At 42.2% G+C, this 26,697-nt stretch overlaps 1 protein-coding gene across 5 annotated transcripts in view; it reads right to left on the bottom strand.

Annotated features, from left to right (window-relative positions):
- Nucleotides 1-26,697, bottom strand: part of DLC1 (DLC1 Rho GTPase activating protein) — a 374,569-nt gene that overhangs the window by 222,760 nt on the left and 125,112 nt on the right. Inside the window, exon 5 of one of the 5 annotated variants that reach the window (XM_045018652.1) lies at nucleotides 18,678-19,088. The exons of 3 other annotated variants lie outside the window; for them this stretch is intronic. In XM_045018652.1, coding sequence (XP_044874587.1) covers nucleotides 19,005-19,088 — 84 coding nt within the window. In that variant the 3' untranslated portion in view covers nucleotides 18,678-19,004. Of the gene's footprint in view, nucleotides 1-18,677; nucleotides 19,089-26,697 lie in introns of those variants that run through there. One more of the 5 variants, XM_045018654.1, reaches the window with a different exon arrangement.

Genomic DNA, 26,697 nt, shown 5'->3' with positions numbered 1-26,697 from the left:
TCAAGGCCCTGAACCTGTGTGGGCTCATCTTCTGGAAGCTGTGCAGGCAGTCTCAAGGAGCTGTTCTTTGGCAAGACAGCAGTAATAGGCTGCTGGACTTGGTTTTGAAGATTCTTTTTTAAAGACACTTGGGGCTAAATTTTCAAAACATGGCCTGTATATTTTGGCACACACTTCTGCATTTGAAATCTCCTGTACTCAGTGTGACTTCTCTGGCTCGTTTGTTGGACCAGGCATAGAAGGACTAAGAGCAGCTCCCGGAGGAGGCTGCTACTCTTGGTTGATATGAGTGTAAACTAGCAAACGCTGTGACCATTTATGACAACGCAGGCTACATCTTTGCTTTGCTTTCAGCACAGGCTTCTAGATCACTGTATAAAATGTCATGGAGTTGAGAGATGTAGTAGTACTAACATCTGAGCACCAAAATGAAACACAGAGGAAGAGGATTAATATGCTGCAGCAGCAGAGCATCCACGGAGAAAAAATGGTGGGTGCTGAGCACACACCGGCAATGAGCTCTTCCCTTCCCCCCCAGGCACCTCCCGCCTGCTGCAATCAGCTGTTCCGTGTCATGCAGGAGGTGCTGGGGGCGAGGGGGAGGAGTGAGGGTAGGGTGCGCTCAGGGGAGAGGGTGGAACAGGGTGGGAGGTGGCGGAGTGGGGCCAGGGTGGAGTGGGGTCTTGGGGGAAGGGGTGGAGTAGGGGCAGGGTCTGGGGCAGAGCTGGGGGGTTGAGCACCCCCCCAGCAGATTAGAAAGTCAGCACCACTGGTGACAGATTTTCCAAAGAGCCACAACAGTGATGATTAGAGATACTTGTGACTAGCACCAGAAAATTGTGACTAGCACCAGAAAAAGTGACTTAGGGTCTGATTTTGTTCTCACTTTAGTGTGTCAGGCATAACTTCACAGAAGTAAACTGAAAAATTAAAAATTTCAAAAATATTCAATTTTGATTTAAATTACTTTTAAATATCTTTGAAAAACAAAAAAAGTCTAAAATGATTTTTGTCTGCCAACAATTTCAATGCAATCAAATTCTATTTTTTGACACAAAGGATTTTCATACAAAAAGTTTCAATCATGTCTACTTGCGGTGTGCTGTGCACGTTTCCTTCAGTTAATAATGCCACAACCAATTTGTACATGTTACATACACACACAAAAGAGAGAATTAGTTTTGTGGCACCATTCCTGTAGTTAAGGTGTTTTAAAGGTTACCATTATATTATAAAATCCCTGGGTGAAATCCTGGACCTATTGAAGTCAGCCATAAAAGTTTACCCTATCAATACTAACATTTGGATTGGCCAGTTGGGATATTAAAGAAATACCCAGAAAGCGATTACTTTTCTTATACTAATCACAGTTCTAATCTGCAGGAGCACTACTAGATATTAATTCAGTGGAATCGTCATCTAATGTTTAGAGTGTGAATTAGGAGACCTGGTTAATACTCCTAGCTCTGCAAGTCACTTAATCTCAGTTTCCCCATCTTTAAAATGGGGATAACATTACTTACCTACCTCATAAGAGTATTGTGGGGCAAATAAAGCTAATGTCTGTAAAGTGTTTTGAGATCTCTAGATTAAAAATATTGCTGGAATTTAAAGTATCATATTTACATATGTGCTGCAGCATGCCACCACATAAAGCAAAGCTTGTTGTGTGATGGATTATTCCAGACATTAGATATAAAAATGTCACACAGTAGAAACACAAAGCTTATGTAGTGAGAAGTATAATATGGAATTACTGAGTCAAAGTTTTGGATATTTTATCCTTTATCTAGTAAGTGGGAGGCCCTTATATATACACACACTTTTTCTTACAATAGGACTTCATTAAGGTAAGTCAACCTGCACAAGCATATGGTTTTTTTTCTGTCGCTTGCATTCCAATAAAAAAAAATTCCTTCAATAAGAACATCTACATCACAATATATTATGCTTAATATTTTCTAATAGTTTCATAATTTGCAATAATAGTTGCAATATATTCCTTTTTTATTAAAGCTGCCACAGTTTCTTACATCACAGAAAACCCACTGCATTTTTACCTTTAATTGACATAACGTATTTTGAGTAGGGGAAGGTTGAAACATGCCCTACTGCAAAATCTTCATTTTTAAAAAGTCTTTTGGTGGTATACTTAAAAGCTACAGATAGCTGTCCCTCTGTTTTCTTTTTACACGAATGTGGGTCTCTGGTAGGCACCATTCATTTGCATTTAGTCATTTCTATATATTAGTGGTGCATTTCCAAGTTAATGAAAAAGGAAGGGTTTTTCTTTGTATTATTAGTGGCTGCTGACATAGGCCCTGATCCTACACCATTAAAATCAATGGGAACTTTGCCATTTACTTCAATGTACGTAGGATCATGTTCAGATTGCTTGACTAAGAACCTTCCAGTATTTTGTGTTTATTTTTTTTCTAAAGCCATGTGCTGGAGATACATGCACAAATCCTGTTAATAAAGGGCTGGATTTTATACGGTAATGCAGTGCTTTACAGACCTCTTTGTTTAATGAGATTCTAAAACTGGTCCTCTTTCAAGATTGTTTTGCTTTGTTTTTGTAAATGTTATTTTTGGTTTTTGCAGCCAGGAGAGCTCATCAACTTCTCTGTTCCCATGCTACTCCCACAAAGATCGCACTCAACTTCACTTGCCAGCCTGCTAACTACTTTGCAGACTGATGTACCCCATGTCCTGAGAGTAATAATGTAGAGTCTGATCCTGGAAAGTGCTGTGCTTCAGTGAGGTGTTGGGCACCCTCTGTCCTTTCCAGAATCATGCCCTACAAGAATAATTTGCTTTTGAATTGTCCCCATATCCCAAATTTTATGTGACAAATGCTCTGTAATGCAAAACAGTAGTTTTTAAGCTTTCCACAGCACAAAGGAGAAATCAGAGAATACCAATACTAGTCCCTTGAGAAGTAAGTGATTTATTTCATATTGTAGCAACAAGAAATATTATTAGATGTGTAAAACATTTTCTGCAGACATTTTTGACTGAATCTCATGTTCACACAATTCACTTATCAATATGTTACAAGCACTTAAACATGTGCTTGGTCATTAATTGTACAAAGAACTCCAGAAAGCCATTAAAATGTTTTGAAGAGTGGCTGCTTTTTGAACGCAGATAGAGTGTGCAGGCTGGCAAAGTACATTTCTGGAAAAACTATCTATGAAAGACAATGAAAACAATAACAGGGATAGGCCAAATATAAAAGTCTAAGCTAGGAAAAGAGTTTTGGATTGGATTGGTATGTGAATTTAGTGGAGTCAGAGAATAAAATTGCCACAAAGGAGAAAAAAATGCATTTTTCTTATATCCTGGCAGTAAAATACACTGGGTTAGTAAAAAATAGTTCTATGCCAATCGTTCCTAGAGGGAAATTGATGACTGTGTTTTTTTATCACAAGGAATGGAAGAATTCAATACCCTTGACCACCCATGCACTTAAGGCCTGCCAAACGCAAGCTTTGCATGAACAACCTGATGGGAACAAAACATGCAAATATGTGGTTATAAAGCTCTCTCTTAAAACAAATAAATTGAGGTTTACCAACTACAGAATAGATTCATACTGTATGACAGATAGCAGCTAGTAAATCTCCATACATATTTTCAAGTTAATTCATATCTATTTAGAATACACCACCTATTTTACATCAATTAAAACCTGTTGTGAAATTCTCATAGCCTAATTGCCAGAGGTGCTGAGCACCTATGGCTCTTATCAAAACCAATGGGAGCTGCAAGTGTTCAGCACTTCTGAAAATGATATCAATCTATAAGTCTCAGCCCGTTTGCCCTGTATAAACATAGGAAATATAACAAAAGCACTATGATACCATTGCTTCTTTGTGAATCCCTTTGGTACCATATTGTTTCCAAAGATCTACATCTTTTCTATTTATACAGAAGTGTTACTTTTATTATGTTACTAACAATGGAGACAACAGCACTTCTTTCCAAAATGACAAAAATGGAGCTTTTATCATTCTGTACTTTCAGTTACTGTAGCAGTGGAAGTCAGAAATAAGTGGGTCTCAACATTTCATGGCTTTGTCTGTCTTTCCTTATTAGTCTTCCTTATTAGAACTGGTTGAAAATTGTTGAACAAAAATGTTTTCTTGAAAAATGGCCTTTTTTCAATTTTCATTTTTGTGAAAACTGTGGTCCTTTAATTTGATTTCTGCCCCCAGAAAAAAATTATATTGAAAATAATTGATAACCTTTTGAATAATATATTGAAAATGGTTTGGAGACATAATTTTAAAATTTTGTTATGCTGTAAATTTTTGACGGAATGAACAATGGTCCTGTTTAAACACTTTGAAACAAAAACAACTTTGGAATTTCAAAATTGTGAAGATGAGTTTGTTTTTTTCAGACAGCTCTACTGCTGATTTAGCTCATCTGTCACCAAATTTTATAGTTTCACATTTTACTTAGAATTGAATTAATCTTAAAATAATTACAAAAATCGTAGCGATATCTAGTTAAATTCAGGGAGTGACAGATAGAGTTTTCACAGCTTGTTGGTGGTAGAGCTGCTGCCTACCCATATTTTGTTCTGAGCTCCATCAATGGGTTCCTGCAGGTGCTGGATAACAACTACCAGTTATGGGAGTAGAGGGTGTTCAGCACCTTGCAGGAGTTGTGTCCTTTGAGAGAAAACTTGCCCAAATACATTTCTCTGGTGAGTGCTATCAGTTCACTATAATCTTAAAAAAAGTAAAAGAAATAAAACCAACCTGCCAACCTCCTTATCTAGTCTTGTTTCTAGAGCGAGTTCTCCCAGACAGAAAGAGAAGAAATAAGAATAAGGGGGTGGGGGGAGGTGAATGGGGGACACACAGAGTTTTTGGCATGGGGGGCCCAATAGGAGACCATGGTGTGGAGGGAGGGGAATTGGGGTATAGAATCTCTGGCATGGGAGAAAGGGAGAATGGGGCCCCCACAATGGCCCTGACATAGAGGGAAAATGAGGGAAGGGATAGGGTTGCATAGAGTCCCTAAAATAGAGGGGGATGAGAGGGTGGCGCACAGGGAGCTTTTGTGGGGAGGGAAAATGCAGGGATACAAGGAACTCCTGGTATGTGCAATGAGCTCGGTCTGCGGAACAACAAAGTGTGCGACCTTCTAGTGACAGTCACCACAGACTTTCATTTTCACCTGGAGATTCAGACAGCAAAGGGATCTTGATTTAAAGCAGAGCCATGCAGAGAAGTCTAGAAACAACCTCTTGAGGGGTAAAGTGGGCAGTTCTGGCAAAGGGAGCAATGAAGCATTTTCACAAGTTTCCAAGTGGTTTAAGCAACCTCAGCCCATGTTTGTGAAGTTTTGAGAGCATGGCCCGAGGTTTGCAAATGCAGTGAACCTTGAACCTCAGGCTTTGTTTGAGTAGGACTACATTTCAATTAGAACATTTCTCACAGTTGTAGTGACAGCTTAGTATCAAACAGAGTACAACCCTTTGCTGTAATACACAGCTCAAGTCCTACTGGAGAGCTTGAACCTACAGCAGCCTGTTCAGACTGGGAGAATGCTACTAACTGAGTCATATTCACACAAGTAACTAAATCACAATTCTGAATACAGAGATACCAGTATTAGGAGCACTCATTTGTGGAATGTTGGAGAAATGCATCCAAAACAATTTTTTTTTTAAATGTAGAGCATATGCAAGTCTGGCACAAGCAAACACAGTGCAGTAGGTTTCCTGATTAACAATTAAATTAGAAGATGAACTGAACAAAGGTTAGAAAGGTGAGGCTATAGGATGTTTGCTGTTGTCTTAAAACTGCTGTCACCATATAGGAACAAGCAAGGGACGGATGCTTGTCTGCCTGAAGTCGTCTTGCAAATACCTTCAACAGAGCTTGGTATATTGTATAAGCCTTTTCAAAACCCAGAGCTCCTGTTTTGCAGAGGAGATGCAGATTCAATAGTGGCACACAAATAACAGAATGGAATCTAAACTGCAATGGTAAACATAGTTTTGCTAATAAAAATACAATCTGCCCATTGAACTTTCCAGAATTCCAGCAGGAATGTTTCAAAATACCAAAAGGAACAATATACCAACACTGGCATTGAGACAGTAATGTTTGTAGCCCTCTTCTGAGCAGTTTTCATTAAAATCTCTTTTCATTTGCTTGTTGAAAACTATTAGAACTATTAAAAGTGCATTTTAAAGCTAACCAAGTATAATCTTATTCTAAATACAGGAAAAAAAACGTGTGATATCTCGCAGTTTTTAAAATGGTGATCACTGTGTGACATGGATTGTAAGGCAGTGTTGACCACACTAAACTTGGTATCTCCTATGAGGATGTATTATGGGGATGTGAAGTCACATTACAGTTAATATGGCCAAATGGAAGTCATGGTCGCCACACAAAAAGAAGGATGTTGATAAATTGTAAAGGGTTCAGAGAAGAGCCATGAGAATGATTAAAGGATTGGAAAACATACCTTATAGTGAAAGATTCAAGGGCTTCACTCTATTTAGCTTATCAACGAGAAGGTTAAGGGGTGATTTGATCACAACCTATAATTACCTACACAGAGAACAGAAATTTGATAACTGAAAGATCTTGCCTTTGGAAAGAATCTCCAATACTGGATATTTTTAAAATCAAGATAGGATGTTTTTCTAGAAGAAGATGTGCTCTACTTCAGCTATTAGACTCAAAGTAGGAATCAATACAGAGAAATCCTATGGCATGTGTTATGCAGGAGGTTAGATAAGATTATCACAGTGGTCCCTTCTGGCCTTAATAATATATGAATCTATCAATGTGGTGATGTCAGCTTAATTAAAAATGGATTTTAAACAAAACACTAATAGCATCTTATTTCACGATTTGATATAACTTGTCTCCACACTGGGTACATCCTAACCCAGACGGCAGACAGGGATGTATTCTTGCCCAAACTGGATGTATTCTTCTAAAATAAATATTTATAGGGAGTGTTCCCATTGAAACGTCAGTTATGTAAAATTAAGCGAATCATCTGCCAAACCTAGATTTGCTGGGTCAGATACATACTGAAAGAGGGCACTAGTCTTGAGGTCATCTCATGCATCCCAGTGTGCATCTTCTGGCCTTTGAGCCCTTCTAAAACTGGAAGCAAGCATGTGACTTTCAGGAAGCCAGATATCCCTCTTAGACAGAGCAAACCCAGGGCCAGGGAGGCCCTTGTAGGAAGGAATCCAGGAAGAACTAGCTAGGGGGAATTCTTTCCCTTCTCAGCTGCAGAACACAGGGAAAGTCTCTGTTATTATGTGTTGTGTGTTACTTTGAGCTTTTGACATCTTTGGTGTATAAATAAAATGGATCTTAAAGACAGGGACATGGAATTAGACTTTATTGCTTTATTTGGATTTCCCATTGGTGAATCTGCCCAGTAGCTTATATATTCCTCCTGGGTGAGGGCAGAATCTAGCCCTTTGACTTTTACAGTATCAGAATCTGCATTTTGATCTTTACCACAAAGTTCAAAATTCCCAGATCTGGGTTCTCAGCTTTTGCATATCCTCACCCTATATTTAGTCCAGCCTCTTCTGTGCCTCCAAACTCTTTGTGCTTGTTCATATGGAGCTTCATAGTTGTTGCCAGGGAAATAAGCACAATGAGTTATGGATTACTTTTAGAATGTTGGACTTGGTTGCAAGTAGCTGACCAAATCACTGTTCTAAGCATAGGTGCATAACTGGTTGGAAAACCATTCCCTCAGAGTGGTTCACCGCCAAGCTGGAAGGACATATCAAGTGGGATCCCACAGGGATCAGTTCTGTACACTTATAAAGTTTGAGGATGATACCAGGCTGGGAGGGGTTGCAAGTGCTCTGGAGGATAGGATTAAAATTCAAAATGATCTGGATAAACTGGAGAAATGGTCTGAAGTAAATAGGATGACATTCAATAAGGACAAGTGCAAAGTACTTTACTTAGGAAGGAACAATAAGGTGCACATATACAAAATAGAAAATGACAGCCTAGGAAGAAATACTGCAGAAGGTGATCTGGGGATCATAATAGATCACAAGCTAAATATGAGGCAACAGTGAAACACTGTTGGGGGAAAAAAAGCAATCATCATTTTAGGATGTACCATCAAGAGTGTTGTAAGTAAGATCATGAGATGCAATTCTTCTGTTCTATTGTATGCTGATTAGGCCTCAACTGGAGTATGGTGTCCAGTTCTGGGTGCCACATTTCAGGAAACATGTGGACAAATGGGAGAAAGTCCAGAGAAGAGCAACAGAAATGATTAAAGGCCTAGCAAACATGACCTATGAGGGAAGATTGAAAAAACTGAGTTTGTTTAGTCTGGAGAAGAGAAGACTGAGAGGGGACATGCTAACAGTTTTCAAACACATAAAAGGTTGTTACAAGGAGGAGGGAGAAAAATTGTTATCTTTAATCTCTGAAGATAGGACAAGAAGCAATGGTCTTAAATAGCAGTGAGGGCTGTTTAGGTTGGACATTAGGAAAAACTTCCTGACTGTCAGGGTGGTTAAGCACCGGAATAAAATGCCTAGGGAGGTTGTGGAATCTCCATAACTGGAGATTAAGAGCAGATTAGACAAACACCTGTCTGGGATGGTCTAGAGCAGGGGTCTCAAACACGCGGCCCTTCCCCCCGCCCCCAGGGGCTGCAGGGACACGGTTCCAGCTGCTTCTTGGAATGGAGCGACGCAGGGCCGGAGTCCAGGGAAGGCAGGCAGGGAGCCTGCCCTGCCCCGGTGCGCGCCGCTGCTACCCCAGAGCTGCTCTAGGTAAGCGATGCTAGGCTGGAGCTTGCACCCTTAACCCCTCCTGCACCCAACTCCCTGTCCTGAACCCCCTGCTGCATCCCACACCCCTCCTGCACTCCCTGCCCTGAGCCACCTGCTGCATCCTGCATCCTGACCCCATGCCGCACCCCTCACCCTCTTGCACCCCACATTCCAAGTCCCTGCCCTGAGCCCCCTGCCGCACCCTGCACACCTCCTGCACCTCAACTCCCTGCCCTGAGCCCCTGCCACACCCTGCACCCTTTCTGCACCCCCTGGGGCAGTGTTGGGGTGGGGACTTCGGGGAAGGGGTTGGAATGGGGCAGGGAAGGGGTGGGAAGAGGCAGGGCCTAATGGAAGGGATGGAGTGGGGGCGGGACCAGAGGCAGCAAAGGGTGTGTATCAGTGATGCGGCCCTCGGGTCAATGCACTAGTCCTCATGTGGCCCTCATGGTCATTTGAGTTTGAGACCCCCTGGTCTAGAGATAATACTTAGTCCTGCCTTGAGTGCAGGGGACTGGGCTAGAAGACTTCAAGACTTCTTCCAGTCCTACCCTACTTTGATTCTATGTGATGCTATATTGAAACCAGAACAACCTGCACAACTGTTGGAAGGTTGATAAGTATGGGCATGATTTAAAATAAACTGAAATCAATGGGAATCTCCCCCCTAACTTCAACTGGCTTTGAGTCATAAATCAGCAAAGGATGATCACTCACTGAGACTTTTTCTGTACTAAAAGAATGCAGTGATTTAATTAAATCAATTAAAAAAGTCTATAAATACCAATAAACTAATGCAAACCCTTAATGTAGACTCACTCAAGCTGGTTTAAGCAGTAAGTTACCGACAACCTAAAATCACTATAAACAAGGGTTAAAATGGTTTAAATGCATCTGCGTTAGGGGTGTGAACCAGTTTGACTAGATTCATTTTTAAAATGTCTAGTTAAACCCGGCTTGAGATTGTAGATAACTGGAACAATTTAATCTTCCCCTTTACAGGAAAGTAGAGAATGGCCATCTTCTGTCTCCAGACTGGGAAGCCTGAGTCATCCCTAGAGCTCCCTCTGTCAGCTAGCTCACTAAACTACAGCAGAACCTCAGAGTTACAAACACCAGAGTTACATACTGACCAGTCAACCACAGACCTCATTTGGAACCAGAAGTATGCAATCAGGCAGCGGCAGAGACAAAATAATAAATAAATAATATAAAATAAAATAAAAAATACAGTACAGTACTGTGTTAAATGTAAATTACTTTTAAAAAAAGGAAAAGCAGCATTTTTCTTTTGCATAGTGAAGTTTTAAAGCTGTATTAAGTCAATGTTCAGTTGAAAACTTTTGAAAAAAAAACATAACATTTTGTTCAGTTTACAAACCTCCATTTCTAAGGTGTTTATAACTCTGAGGTTCCACTGTACATTAAAAGACGCAGTTGCTGCCCTGCTCTTGTGACTAGTAGCAGATAGAGAATATAGAAAGGAAACAATAAACAAAGGGATAAATCATGTTTACCACAAGAGGGTGAGAAAAACTTTGACTTTAGGCTGTACTGCATGATTAGGGGCGCTACACATAAATCTTATTGAATCTTAAATTATACCATCCATGCTGTATAACAGTGCAGTTTAAATATATGTCAACAAGCAATTGTATGCTAAATAGTTACAATCCTGAGTTGCACAAAGAAGAATCAGAGATAACTTTCTTGTACAAAGCAGCAACTTATTAAATTGTTATACAAAACTGTATAATCAACTCAAAACAGAATTCAAGTATATTACATTGAAGGCGGTTGTCTCTATTTTCTTTTTAGAAGGGTTGGCATGTTATTGTTTATATAGATTGGGTTTTCATAATTCCATGAAAGTGAAAGCTCTGAATTTCTTTAAAAGTTTTATCCATAATAGTAATAGATAATGGGGTGGGAAATGTTCTGGAAAATATCTTATTTTATTTTCTCTGTCTCAGAGAAAATCCTTCTTACTCTGTAGAAGTCCCATAATGCAGTGCAGTCACTACAGTTACATTGTGGAGCTTATAGGGGGCAAGATTAGGGAAACCCACACAGGGGGTCAATACCCCAAAACCCCGAACAACAGAGTTTGGAGAAAGGAAAGGGGAAGATCAGAGTCATTGGTTCAACCATAGCACAGCTTTCCCATGCCCTGCCCTCCCATGGAGCATAGATGTGTTATAGGAAGGGCTACTGCACTTTTAGGGATACACCCTGTTAAGCTCTGCTGGTGGTAGTGCTATTGTACACAGGATCTGGCCTTCTAACCACCATGTCATCTAACACTGTTCTGAACAATGTTTACATGACAGAATGGTTAAAAACACAAGGGGTCACAAATGTGTTGAAACACCCCACCATAGCTCCCACCAGTGGAGCTGAACTGGTATTAGCTATGATGGGAAATTTTTCAAGCAAATAAAAGCCCCTGAGAAGAGAAAAGAAGAATAGTGTATCTACTAGCTTGCAGGGTAAGGGCTACTAGAAATGCAGTAAGAACAATAGGGAAAGAATTGAACAGCTCTCACTGCTTCTGTGGAATCTTTGGATAACCACATAGAATTAAAGAGCAATTAGGAAAGAGTTTCTCATGCATTTTATGGAACAAGTTACATATTCCATGTGGATTCACATGGTGATATGATTTATCAACTGCGTGGTAGAACTGAGTTCATTTCTCATTTTGGAAGGTGATACTGATGGCATTTCCTGGGTAGAACTGGATAATAATGTTGTCAAACCACAAGACAGCAGGGAATGCAAAAGCATGCCAGTTTCCCCCCCAGTAAATCCAAAGGGATTTTCTGCTGGTAGAGGTCAACAATTCAGAATGGTTTTTTTGAAGATAAAAAAGGATAATTCATCACACAGCTTAATGATGAAAAAGCCTATTTGCCTGTCATATTTAAGATTTGGCAGAGATGCAACATTGTTTAAAAGCAAGCTGAACATAGTACTCCAGAAGGGAGCTTCTTTATTTATCCAGAGTAGAATCGCTTAAAAGGAGAGATTGAGGGAGCACCTCCCATCACACTATCCCATAGCTCAGTGGTTAGAGCACTCTCAAGAGGCTGAAGACCCTTCTTCAAATCCTTGCTCCTTATCAGTCAGAGAGAAATTAAATCCAGGTCTCCCACATTGCAGGCAAGTGCTATAATCACTGGGATAACAGTTATAAGGTGTCAAGTATCAGAGGGGTAGCCGTGTTAGTCTGGATCTGTAAAAGCAGCAAAGAGTCCTGTGGCACCTTATAGACTAACAGACGTTTTGGAGCATGAGCTTTCGTGGGTGAATACCCACTTTGTCGGATGCAAGTTATAAGGTGACCACTACTACCACCTCCTCTGGTCAATAGGTGGCATTTAAGCACACCTCCATCCTTAAGCTTCACAGATGAGATGGGTACTCCTCTAGCAGAGGACAGGCATTTGGACACCTAGAGGGAGGCAGCAATGCGCATGCCAAAAGCTAGAAATTTAGGTGCCAAGTGAGTTTAGGCACCTGTGGGGTTCAGCAACAGCAAACTGTTCATTTGGTGAATGGCAATGGAGTCTAAAACTAAGCACCTTTATGGATTGAGTCTAAACTCCTTGGAACAGGGTCTATCTTTATTTGGGTCCTGTACTGTGCCAAGCAGTCTCATCACTTTAATAATAATAATTGCGATACCACTGTATTACTTGGCATGGAGCTATTTCTGGTTTCACTCACTTAGGATATACATACACTTGGAGCTCTGGTTCCCAGATCAAGGAGACACACCAGCACTTGCTCTCATTGAGTTAACACACTAAAAACAGAGTGCAGCTGCAGCGGCATGAGGGGCAAGATGGATGAGCCAACCCGACATGTATCTAGGGTCTTGGACACATATGCCAGCCTCTCCCTCACCTCGTGCTTCTGCAGTTGCGCTCCATTTTTAGTGGTTAGCTTGATGAGAACTAATGCAAGTATGTCTCCTCTAGCTGGGAATCACACCCCCTGCTGCAGGTGTAGACATACCCATAGAGTCCTAGGATAACTTGTCACGTCTAGAGAATTTCTCACAAACCCTATTTTTAAAGGGAGATCAAATCTCCATTTTGCTGATGTTCTCAAACTGTGAACTATGTTCTCCTATGGACCTCCTCCCGTAGGCACTTTTGAAGAAGGCTAGCCATGGGACTAGTAGCTCTTCCTTTTCTTCTGAGTCCTTGACTAAAAGGATGTCTCTGAAGGACCCAATTACATGGGAAGTGATCTGAGAATAACAGTTCACGTAGATTGTCTGGAGATCAGAGACAAGTTTCATGCTATGCTCATTTACTTCTCCTCTCTTATCTTCTCTTGCAAGGTATTGTGAGCATGAGAATAAATCAAACCATTGAAAATGTCCAGTATTTTACCATGAAAGATTTCAGAAATGCACAGCATGTGTGCAGATTCTTTCCAAAGGCAAGATCTTTCACTGTTCAATATTACAGTTCTCCATTAAAAATCATGGCAGTGCATCAAAGCCAGTCACCAAAAAAAAGAAAAAGAAAAAGAAAAGTAGTTTTATAGAGGACTGAACTTGTAAGGGGTGAAGGGTTTAAAACAGTTTGGAAAAAGGTAAGAACTGTTCCACCCTCACTCACTCTACAAATTGAGCCCTCAGCATTTTAAAGGATCCAAAATATTCTGCTAGAAATACACACCTGTCCAATAGGCACGATGCTCTTCCACAGAATCCTCTGCCCTTGTCAATTTTAAAAGGGATGTTGGAGTCCAAATCCTAGATTATACTGCAGGGTAATTAAATCCCTACCACCATTCATTCCTATGAGGATTGCAAGAGTCACAGGAATGGAAAGATCATGCGAGATTGAGGATTTCAAAGCCCGTTGTTGGCTCAGCAGCAGAAATTCCATAATGTGTTTATATTTTTAAGTGCAAGCACAACAGGACCCAGAATGCCTCTGTAAAATGGGTACAATAACACTTCCCTACCTCACCAGGGTAAAGATTATGAGACACTCAGATACTATGGTAATAGGGCCCTAGATAAGAACCTAAAATTGATTTTATTATTATACCATACACAGAGTTAAACATTAAAAAGTACAGAACAGTCAAAAGTTAACATTCCCCAACCGTTACCGGAATATGGCCCCAACCCTACAATGTGCTTTGCATGGGTGCATGAGCTCTCCTGCTGAACTCACTGCAGGACTGGGGCCTGAAATGCCAGTTTCTTTTTAATAGTGTTCCCTGTTGTTATTACTCACTGTAACTCTCTCTCTCTCTGTGTACACACACACACGCACACACAAAATTGGTCAAGGGAGAGTAAGACGTTAACTTGACAATTACGCTGGTGTGAATAAAGGTAGAATTTAAATTTTAAGAAAAACATATGAGGAGAATGAATAGTACTGAAAATGTAGAAAATAAATTAACTTGACGAGGGCCCTTCTTATGATTACTAAGCTTAACTACATGTTTTGTAAGTGTGTGTAATGCGGTCTAGAGTAATGAAACATATGTATTCACAACAACAACAAAAACAGTGTGATCCTCCAAGATGGGGTTGCTTATCCACACTTCTAAAATGCTGATTTTGAATGAATGTGTGCAGTACAGCCTGTTCTGAAGTCATGCACAACATTTACTTCTGGTAATCTGGCTTGCAGAACTACAATGCGAGACCTGATCAGGTTCACGTTGTGCGATGCTCTGCAGAAGAACCATCGATGACCCAACTAGATTAAAGGTCAGCAAAGTTAAGCCTGAAGCAATTGTTCTATGAACTCTGGCACATTCTGACTGGGTTCCTGCTGTTTTGTTGCCTTTGGCACTAATCTTGCAGTTTAGTGAGAATTGTGAAATTCTGAATAAAGTTACAGTTCTTTTTAGTGACTCAAGATCTCTCTCTTCAAAAATTCTGTGTCTTCAAAATTCCTGTACAGTATAATCACATCTATGAGTTAGGCATTTCCAACTGGTGTGTCAAAGGGCCATAAAAAAAGAAAAGATCTCCATAAACACTAGGTGGAGCAGAGATTCATTATCGGAGATTCACTGTGATAACAATTTGCTTTGAAAATCCAACTTGACTACAGGAATTGCATGTAGGAATCTGCAGCAGACTTTAGCAGGACAGACCCATAATTTGGAAAAAACTGATTTCCGTTCAATTGTGTGTGCAGAGGGAGAGGATTGAATTAGTTCAGGAAAATACAAGTATCTTTGAAATTCTGGGGAGAAAGAGTGGGAAGAAGGAAAAACCCTAAGGGTAATTTGGGTATTTCATATGCTGACTCTTAAATCCTACCAGAGTGTGACATTTCCTGTCAATTCCAGATATATTCCTCCCTTAAAGTGGTACTTCAGGTAATGACTTTGCATAGACAGAAAAGTCAGATTGACTAACAATGTGGCATAATTCCCAGAAGTTGAATGCCTTTAAATCAGTGGTCTTAACAAGGTCCATCTGGAAATTCTGATTTCATGTCCCAAGCTTAAAGATTAAAAGTGACATTTTCACAAGTGCCGAAGTGACTGACATGTGAATGTCAACGGGACTTAGGCCCCTAAGGGCCCAAGTCACTTTTGAAAATGGACTTAGATGCCTAAGTCACTTCAGCACTTTTGAAATTTTTATCCAAAGTCTTACTCCCAAGGCTGACAGAAGTTGGGAACTTGGTGGAGACTGTATACTTAGCTATTGGACCCCTTCCTCATGGGTGACGCACGCAGGAGCAGTATTATACTATTGAGGAGTATATCAGGAGGCTTAAGGAAGGACAGATGGCAATAGCTATGAACATGGAGGATAATGGAGCTCCCTTGAAGAGAGATATTAAGCTCGTGTGTATCTGCAGGACAAAAAGGGAAGAAGAGAAAAAGCGATTCAGAGCAAAATCCCCAAACTGTCACAATATCCCGCAAAATGAAATTTAACAAAATTTCATTTCAGGTCAGTTGAAACATTTATGTAGTTTCAGTTTTATTTCTAAGTGAAATTTTGTGAAAAAAATCACCAGATCCCCGTAGAAAGTTTGTTTTGATGAAATAGTATTTTCCAATGGGAAAATGTTCCAGCAGAAAAATTTTGACCAGCTCTAATGAAGAGATTAATTTTTCTGCAAGGAAGGGCTGAAACACATTAAAGGGCATAGACTCAATAGTGAGTAGGAGTTCACGTGCTTCCTTAAGAACAGCTGGCACTATGCTCTCCCAACTAATAGTGGTCCCAGTGCTTTCACCAGGCACTGAGGATGTGACTCCAGCTCCTCTGGGATCTGTGAACTGCAGCTCCTCTGGGATCTGTGAACTGCAGGACCCACGGTTTAAATAGTAAAAAGCAGAAGGAGAACTCCCCCACTTCTCCTTGGAACACCACATAGGGAGAATGCCTTCTCATTCCTGTGACAGGAGCAGCACTTCAAGGGCACTAACGCTAAGGTCAAGATTTTCAAAGCTTAAATGGAGGCTCCTAAATCCATATATAGGCTGAAGGGCAGAATTTTCAAAAGCGCTTAAATGATTTAGGATCATAAGTCTCAATGAAAGTCACTTAGGCTTGATTTTTAAAGGTATTTAGGTATCTAGTGGGATTTACAAATGTCAATTAGGTGCTTGGGTGTATTTTTAAAGCCCATCAATCACTTATCAGCATCTTTAGTTGCCTAAATACCTTTTAAAATCTGGCCATTAGGAACCACTTTTGAAAATCCCACCTTGCATAAACGGCAAGATCTTCAAGTTTTGAGCACCCAGCACTCCTTCTGAAGTTAATGGGAGCTGCTCTATTCTCAGCACTAACTTACTTATTTAGGTACCTTTTGTGTATTTGCTTCTCATTTAGGTTCTCTTTCTCTTTTTTTCATCAAATGTTTTTTTACAATCTCAAGAGATCATACACAGAATTTTCAGAACAATGTGAAAAGCCAATTAAAAATATTTTTTCTCAGATGTCTTGGAAGGTTCTGAAACTCCTAAGCATGTTGAAATATTACTCAGTTTTGGGGATTGCAAAATTGGATCTTATTTGAACCTCATTTATAGTTGGCAATAAACCAACAACTCAAATTACAAAGAAACATTACACATGACTGTGTAGGAAGGTTCCATCGTGAGCCAACAGTTCCATTTAGAAAGTTTGGAAACTGGGTAGAAAGTTACTTAGCTTAGTAGCTTAACCCTTTTCACTATTCTGTGGATCATTTACATACCTGCAGCAATGTTAAAGCTCCAGTACTGTACAGAATTATTGTTAATTCAATGGCTCAAACAACAAATGATCAAGGGTGTATAAATAAGCTCATCATATTTCCTGTTTAGTTGAATGGATTGCATTTAATCATGGTGCTGTGGGTACATGTACCTCCAATTTGCAAGAAATATTGGTATTTAAATGCCATCTTTGTTCTCTGCTATGCTTCCTCTCACATACATTCTGTACATTTCCTGTTTAGCCTAATATTTATCTTGATCAGTCCCTTCTAGTGCTTTGGCAGAAGCTTATGTCTTTGAGAACCATTAGAGTTAAGAGACTCGCTTGCTTCCTTCACGTCTCCTAGTCAACATCTGTGAAAATTATGTGAACACCTACAGCCAGGATTATAGTAATGCTATGTACCTTGGCCTGAAAGCATCAGCTCTGCAAAACTTCAACTGTTTCAGAATACAGCCTCACACCTACATTACCAAATGTTCATTTCACTTTTGTATTCTACTCATTCCACTTCTCCCTTCTGGGCCTGGAGTATGTTTGAAGATCTCAGTTCTTATTCTCAGTGACTGTGGCCCAGAATAACTAAAGGTCATCCTCATTCTCTGGGACTTCTAGCACTTGACAAGCTACTATGGAACAATACAATTGTCTATCAAGACTGAAGCTCATATGCACAGGTGATAGGACATTTTCAATGGGGAGGCCCAAAATTTTGGAACTCATCTATCTACAATCCGAGGGAGACCATGGACCTCACCACTTTCAGGTCTACAGCCTTATCACACTTGCATGTCCACACAGCATTCTGTAACCTACTTACATCTCTGTAACACACACAATAGTATTTAAAATATGTCAATCACATAATTTACTATCCAACAGGGACAGAATGTAGAGGTCATTTTACTTACTAATATATGTCCTCTTGTATTTTATTTGTTTTAACTCTGAACAGCACTCAAATAGTACAAGAATGGTCTTGATAAAAGAAGCTAAATACAATCTCAGTGCATAAGGGTGCTAAAAAGATAAAACCTTGTTGCATTGTAAATAAAACAAATACATAGAAGATTCATAGTACTACAGAAAATCTAGAGATGTACAAAGCGATAACATTTTGGAAACTAAGGATTTCAGTTTTTAAAATCTTAAACGAGGATTCAATTATCAATTTACAACACCTTCATTGTATACTGCAGAGCAGCAACTGGAAGACGGTTTCATTTTTGGATTTCCAGACGTGTGTCATTTCCAGCCTCATATTTAATAGAGTGTAACTGCCTGAAGGGGAGAGATCAGAATGTGTGGCATGTCTCTCCGAAAGGAATTTTATATATTAAAAAAACAAACAAACAACTCTTTCAACTACTAAGGGAAATGCTAACCAGAGTGGTTGGCTACACCCTACCCCCACCCTGGCTTTAAAAAACGTGAGTTCCTTATGAGACGTATATGTAGAGGACACAAAATATGATTTTCCATGATGTCATTCACAGCAGGTCTGTGTCTGGAAAAGTGCTTGGAAAGTAAACTTCTTCCATTCCAGTAAAGGATATACTATTCAACAATGGTGAAATCCATTCCTGCCGCATTTTTGGAATACACAAAAACGGAAGGTTTACAGTCAGTAGACACAACTGGGAATAATGAGTGCAGGAAAAAGAAAAGCAATCTAGACATTTGTTCAACTATCAAGAAAGTGACTAAAGATGATAATTTGCTCACGCTATGTGCCATCGACATTTTAAAAAATCTGGTTTCTCGTCGTCTTTCTCTTTTGTTTGATCTATGTTTTCTACCTTTATTTCTCTCTTATTCCCCATTCCTTGAAACACCTTTTCTTTCTTCCTCTTCATATGTTTTCTTTCTTTTCTTCTACTTTTGTGCTTTATCTCCCTCACGTGTTCTTGTGCTAATGTCTGTGTCTACATTTCCCCCTTAGTCCCATTCAAATACAGTGTCTTTGACGTCCTTCATTCTGTGTTACCTTATTTCATTCCTTGCGACGGGCACAATTCTGAAGTTTTTACTCAAACAGAATTCCATTGATTTGAACAGGAAGTTTGCCTGAGAAAGAAATTCAACACTGAGCCCATGTCCTATGTCTTCTGAGTCTCTTTTAATTGCCCCTCTTCCCTCGGGCTTTTATATTTTCCTTCTCTGCTTGATGCATTTCAATTCAGAGATCACAAACCCAGTACATTTCACTTACCTGTTAGCACATTCAGCTTAACCATAATGGTGAGGGAGTGCAACAAAAGACAGCAGGCCAAACTCAATGGTGGTGTGAATGATGGTGTAAATTACATATCTGTGTGTGGGTGTAATTTACACCACAAGAGCTAGATTTTCCAATGTTAAACATGGACATAATTTTCCTTGTCTGATAATATATAAAACAGCTTCAGTTTTACTAATTCTAAAGTCTTTTACCCCCATTTTTAAATGACCCGTAATGAGTATCATCATTCAAGGCTACTAAGAGCTCAGATGCAATAATTGTCGGTGCTCTAGAAACTGTAGTCTACGGGCTCTAGCCCTTAATGGGGTCCCTGAAGCACTCAGAAGTAGCAAAGGATTTCTTTACTAGGGCTGTCAGAAATCAAAGATAAATCAACAGTTCCCAACCCAGCCCCTGAGGGCAGTCCAGTACAGAGTAAATAAAATAATCTTTGTTGAGACCCCTGCACACCAGTTTTGTGCCTGCATGCTGCAATCCTGTTTCTTCCTTCTGCGGCTACTGCTGATTCCCTGGCAATAAGAAAGTGAGGCCTGGTCTACACTACGCGTTTAAACCGATTTTAGCAGCGTTAAACCGATTTAACGCCGCACCCGTCCACACTACGAGGCCCTTTATATTGATATAAAGGCCTCTTTAAACCGGTTTCTGTACTCCTCCCCGATGAGAGGAGTAGCGCTAATATCGGTATTAACATATCGGATTAGGGTTAGTGTGGCCGCAAATCGACGGTATTGGCCTCCACGCGGTATCCCACAGTGCACCACTGTGACCGCTCTGGACAGCAATCTGAACTCGGATGCACTGGCCAGGTACACAGGAAAAGCCCCGCGAACTTTTGAAATTCGTTTCCTGCTTGCCCAGTGTGGAGAGCTCATCAGCACTGGTGACCACGCAGAGTTCATTAGCACAGTTAACAATGCAGTCTCCTGAGAATTGAAAAAGAGCTATAGCATGGACTGCACGGGAGGTACTGGATCTGATCGCTATATGGGGAGAGGATTCAGTGCTAACAGAACTGCTTTCCAAAAGACAAAATGAAAAAGTATTTGAAAGAATTTCCAAGGCTATGATGGAAAAAGGCCACAGCAGGGACTCAGTGCAGTGCAGAGTGAAAGTTAAAGAGCTCAAACAAGCCTACCAGAAAACCAAAGAAGCAAACGGAAGGTCCGGTGCAGGGCCAAAAACATGCTGCTTCTACGCTGAGCTGCATGCAATTTTAGGGGGCTGCGCCACAATTACCCCACCTCTGTCCGTGGATTCTGAGGTGGGGGTTGTAATCTCAGCCATGGCTGAGGATTATGCGGACGGGGAAGATGACGATGAAGAAGAGGAGGACGAGCTTGCAGAGAGCACACAGCACTCTGTTAGCCCCAACAGCCAGGAGCTTTTTCTGACTCAGACGGAATTACCCTCCCAGCCCTCCCAACCACTATCCCAGACAATGAAGCCATGGAAGGGACCTCTGGTGAGTGTACCTTTGTAAATATAAAACATGGTTTAAAAGCAAGCGTTTTTTAATGATTGATTTGCCCTGAGGACTTGGGATGCATTCACGGCCAGTAAAGTTACTTAGAAAAGTTTGTTAACATGTCTGGGGATTGAACGAAAATCCTCCAGGGACATCTCCATGAAGCACTCCTGGAGGTACTTCAAAAGCCTTTGCAGAAGGTTTCTGGGCAAGGCAGCCTTGTTCCATCCACCATGGTAGGACACTTTACCACACCATGCATGTAGCAAGTAATCGGGTATCATTGCATGACAAAGCATAGCTGCGTATGGTCCCGGTGATTGCTGGCATTCAAGAACCATCCGTTCTTTATCTCGCTGTGTTATCCTTAGCAGAGTGATATCGTTCAGGGTAACCTGGTTGAAAATCAGGAATTTAATTAAGGGGACAGAGATGCCCATTTTCCTACTGGGTTCGTGGCCTGCTGCTTAAAAAAATTCCTTCCTTGCACGTAGCCAAGCGGGGGGAGGGGAGGAGTGAAATAGCAATGAGCTTTTTTGCATTTGGCTAGCAGGGATCTTCCCAGCTACTAGCCACGCGGTGGGGGGGGGAAAGGGGGGTGATTAGCAGTGAGCTTTCATGATACCAGCCATGCGGTGTGGGGGGAAGGGGTAAAGCACTGTATATATGAAGGCTGCAGAAGCCGAAAGACAGTGGCTTACCATGGCCGCATGCAAGCTGAATTCTGATGCCCGGACCTGCGTCTGTGAGATCTGTAACACCAGAGCCACAGGCACTCAATATTAAGACGCAAAATGCGACCTTGTAGTGAAATCACATGTGCTATGTAAGGTGAATAGTGCTGTTCACTGTGAAAGAGTATAACCATTGTTCTGTAAAATGTATCTTTTTAAATACTTCTCTGCCTTTTTTCCCTCCCTCATGCAGCTGCAAATTTTTCAAGCATCCCTACTCCGTCCCAAAGGCTATCTCAGATAAGGTGGCGGAAAAAAAAGACGCGAGAAGAAATGTTTTCCGAAATCATGGAAGTGACCCGCCATGAAAGAGCGCATCTGAATGAGTGGAAGGACGTGGTAGCAAAGTACAGGAAAGATGCCAGTGACCATGAGGACAGGAGGGACCAACGTGAGGATAGGAGGGATGAATGTGAGGACAGGAGAGACGTTCGAGATGAGAGGAGAGATGCTCGAGATGAGAGGTGGCGGCATGAAGATCAGCGGTGGCAGGATGCAACTCTGGGGCTGCTGCGTGATCAAACTGACATGCTCCGGCGTCTGGTGGAGCTTCAGGAACGGCAGCAGGATCACAGAGTGCCGCTGCAGCCCCTGTATAACCACCCTCAGCCCTCACCATGTTCCACATCTTCCTCACCCAGACGTGTAAGAACGCGTGGGGGGAGGCTCCGTGCACCCGCCCACTCCACCCCCGTGGACAGCCCAACCAAAAGGCTGTCATTAATGTGAATTTTTTTTAGTGGCCTTTTCCTTCCCTCTTATCCTCCTCCCAAAGCACACCGGGCTACCTTCTCAGTTCTCTCCCTCTTTTTATAATGAATTAATAAAGAATACATGATTTTTAAATGATAGTGACTTTATTTCCTTAAGCAAGCTGTAATCGAAGGGGGAGGGTGGGTTGCTTACAGGGAATGAGTCAATCAAGGGGGGGTGGGAGTTCATCAAGGGGAAACAAACACAGCAGTCACACTGTACGCTGGCCCGTGATGAAGCTCGTTTTCAAAGCTTCTCTGATGTGCACCGCTTCCTGGTGTGCTCTTCTAATCTCCCTGGTGTCTGGCTGCGCGTAATCAGCGGCCAGGTGATTTGCCTCAGCCTCCCACGCCGCCATAAAGGTCTCCCCCTTACTCTCACAGAGATTGTGGAGCACACAGCAAGCAGCAATAACAAAGGGGACATTGGTTTGGCTGAGGTCTGAGCGAGTCAGTAATGTGCGCCAGCGCGCCTTTAAACGGCCAAAGGCACATTCTACCACCATTCTGCACTTGCTCAGCCTGTAGCTGAACAACTCCTGACCACTGTCCAGGCTGCCTGTGTATGGCTTCATGAGCCATGGCATCAAGGGGTAGGCTGGGTCCTCCAGGATAACGACAGGCATTTCAACATCCCCAACTGTTATTTTCTGGTCTGGGAAGTAATTCCCTTGCTGCAGCCGTTTAAACAGAGTAGTGCTTCTGAAGACGCGAGCATCATGAACCCTTCCCGGCCATCCCACGTGGATGTTGGTGAAACGTCCCTTGTGATCCACCAGTGCTTGCAGCACCATTGAAAAGTACCCCTTGCGGTTTACGTACTGGGTGCCCTGGTGCTCCGGTGCCAAGATAGGGATATGGGTTCCATCTACCGCCCCCCCCCCCCCAGTTAGGGAATCCCATTGCAGCAAAGCCATCCATTATGGCCTGCATGTTTCCCAGAGTCACAACCTTTCGTAGCAGCAGCTTAATGATTGCTTTGGCTACTTGCATCACAGCAGCCCCCACAGTTGATTTGCCCACTCCAAATTGATTCCCGACTGACCGGTAGCTGTCTGGCATTGCAAGCTTCCAGAAGGCTATTGCTACTCACTTCTCCACTGTGAGGGCTGCTCTCATCTTGGTATTCTGGTGTTTCAGGGCAGGGGAAAGCAAGTCACAAAGTTCCATGAAAGTGCCCTTACGCATGTGAAAGTTTCGCAGCCACTGCGAATCGTCCCACACCTGCAAAACTATGCGGTCCCACCAGTCTGTGCTTGTTTCCCGGGCCCAAAATCGGCGTTCAATGGCTAGAACCTGCCCCATTACCAGCAGGATCTCCAAAGTGCAGGGGCCCGCGGTTTGAGAGAATTTTGTCCATGTCCTCATCACTCTCATCGCTGCGGTGCCGTAGCCGCCTCCTCCTCGCCTGGCTTTGCAGGTCCTGGTTCAGCATAGACTGCACGAGAATGCGTGAGGTGTTTACAACGTCCAAGATTGCGGTATTGAGCTGAGCAGGGTCCATGCTTGCTGTGCTATGGCGTCTGCTCAGTTCACCCAGGAAAAAAGGCGCGAAACAGATGTCTGCTGCTTTCAAGGAGGGAGGGGTAAGGCTGTACCGAGAACCACCCGCGACAATGATTTTTGCCCCATCAGACACTGGTACCTCAACCCAGAATTCCAAGGGGTGGGGGAGACTGCAGCAACTATGGGATAGCTACGGGATAGCTACCCACAGTGCAACGCTCTGGAAATCGACGCTAGCCTCGGACCATGGATGCACACCGCCGAATTAATGTGCGTTGTGTGACCGCGTTCACTCGACTTTATACAATCTGTTTTACAAAACCGGTTTCTGTAAAATTGGAATAATCCTGTAGTGTAGACGTACCCTGAGTCTCTGCCCAGCTCTCAGACCCTCCTGCTCCTGTAATCTAGCCTTCCCTCTGCAGCTACTGCTCATACAAAGCCTCCAACTCTGTCCTGAGACAGGTCCCCTTTGATCTCTGATGCTACTTGCTTTTCTTGTTCTCTGGAGGTTATGAAATCCCCTGTTAGCCAGATGCTGAACTGGGGGTTAACACAATGCCCAGTAATGAGCCAGCAGGTTCATTACAAGGTTTCTATTTTCATGCTCTTCATTATGGATTAATTTTATTCCTGTGTAGGGGCAAGCACAAGGGCTATTCACCAAGTTCCACTTTAAGCCCTACTCTGAGAGAGAGCTTACTGGTTCATAGACCTTGTGCTAGCCCTTTGCACAGGGTGAATTTCACCCGATAATAGCATCCATAATGATTTCCTCTCAATGTCAGAGTTATAAGAAGAGTACATTGTGTTAATGGTAATAACTGGGGAATGCATCTTTCAAGAGAAAGATGAAGTAGCAAGATGTTTCCGCAAGAGACATCAGGCTTCTCTATTAAAGGAATTTCCCAATAATGCTTGGCTTTGACAATTCTGCCTGAAATTATGTCTCTATAAGAAGTGAAACACGAAGGAGGCATCTAGTACTAAACAGGAACTATGCTGGGATGTAGCCCTATAAAAGACTTCTATAGAAGATATGCAAATTTGTGTCTACCAGAGATTAATTCGCTCTGATCCATATATGTACAAATGAATAATTCCTTACCAAAATGTTTGTACATGAATAGATCAGTAAAATGTTACATAAAGTAATCTATTGAACTTCTGTCTTGTTTCCAGTGAGAAGAAATGCTATATTCAATAGATGTCAGAAATCAATTCAGTCCTTGTAAAATATTCTAGTTTTTCCTCCACAAGTCAACACTCATCTAACCAGTCCTGTCCAGCTTGGATTCATTCAGTGACACTGAGAAGTATCCCAATCTGTGTTTAAAGTATTTTTATCTTTGTGATGGGGTGCCCACCACACACAAGGCCTGTATAGGTAAAATAGGCCAATTAACCTATAGGCTGAACCTGGAAGGGAGCCAAGAACTGGTAAGGCCTAATGGCTAATGAAGCCCAGCTGGGGGAGGAGCTGGGATATACTTAAAAAGAGAGGAAGTTGGTGGTAGAAAGGGGGTTGCAGGGAGGAGCTCTGCAGTCAGGAGTGACAGAAGCTCTCTAAAAGGGGGAGGGGCACTGGTGCCGAAACCGTGGCCACACTGCCCCTTCCCCTGAGGCCCTGACCTCATGATGCCTTTTCTCTCTGAGCCCCTACCCCCACCCCACCTCTTCCCCCAAGGCCCTGTCCCCCACTCGCTCCTGTCCACCTCCTCCCACCCCCACCATCATTCACCCTTATGGTTGATAATAGCCTTCCCACTTTTAAAACTGATGAGGCCATGGGGCCATGGCCCCCCCATTCTGGCGCCCCTGTCTGCAGTCACTCCTTAGAAAGGAGGGGAGTTGTCTAGGTATATGGAGGAATTCTAAGGGGAGAGTAAGCCTTGGGATCCTGCATTGGACTACAGACTCTGGCAAGAAGCCAAGAGAAGGAAGTAGTCACAAGAAGCAGAGGAAGCACCAGTGGTAACCCAGAGGTGGGTCAGAAGTTAGAGATGAGAGATAGGAAAGAGTCCAGAGAAACAGCAATAGGGTTGGAGCTTGAGCAGGTCGTGGCTGCTGGGCATAAGGTTCCTGGGTTGGAATACAGAGTAGTGGGATGACCTGTTTGGGCTGGCCTGCTAGCCACTGGGAAAGTGGCACAGTCTGGGCAGTGGATCAGAAGACTACCTGAGACAGTTTGTTCAGTGGAACTCTGATACCCCGGAAGAGAGGACTATAGTGACATGGATTACTTTCTCTTCATGACATGGCCCTTTGCCCAAGTTCAGGGTGGGAGGGAGAGGGCTATGGAGCGAGCAGATGGAGGAGGAGCTGTCAGAGTGGTTGAAAGCTAATCACCAGATATAGCCATAAGGAGGTGCCACAGTGGTCAGTAGTAAACCCTGTGACAATATTGTCATGCTTTCAATTTCTGCCCTTTGAAACAAGACACAGATGACCAAATAAAGTACCTTGGGAATGTACTATCTTCTCCTTTTTTGTATGTGGCAACAGTTCTGTACTGGGAAGCAGAACTGAGCCCTTAGATGTAAGAAATGAAAGGTATAATATGTGGATTTCATAGAATATAGATTATCAGGGTTGGAAGGGACCTCAGGAGGTCATCTAGTCCAACCCCCTGCTCAAAGCAAGACCAATCCCCAACTATTTTTTTTGCCCCAAATCCCTAAATGGCCCCCTCAAGGACTGAACTCATAATGCTGGGTTTAGCAGGCCAGTGCTCAAACCCTGGAGCTATCCCTCCCCCCATGCAGACAAAGAAAATTCTATATTCCAACTGTGATAATGCAAGATTTCTGTAGCAAGTGTTGAAAAGAGAGTTAAACTATTATAGTGACAACTGACACCAGTAAAGCAAAATTAAGTAACCTAGAGGGAAAAAAGTGAAAGCTTCATAGGAATTCCAGCTAACCATTATAGTCTATAGAAGAGAGGATCCCACTAAATCTTACTAGTGAATAGA

This window comes from Mauremys mutica, chromosome 5, assembly GCF_020497125.1.
Source record: "Mauremys mutica isolate MM-2020 ecotype Southern chromosome 5, ASM2049712v1, whole genome shotgun sequence".
Taxonomy (NCBI): domain Eukaryota; kingdom Metazoa; phylum Chordata; order Testudines; family Geoemydidae; genus Mauremys; species Mauremys mutica.
The sequence above is the reverse complement of the archived record's forward strand: the minus strand, read 5'-3'. Positions and strand labels throughout refer to the sequence as shown.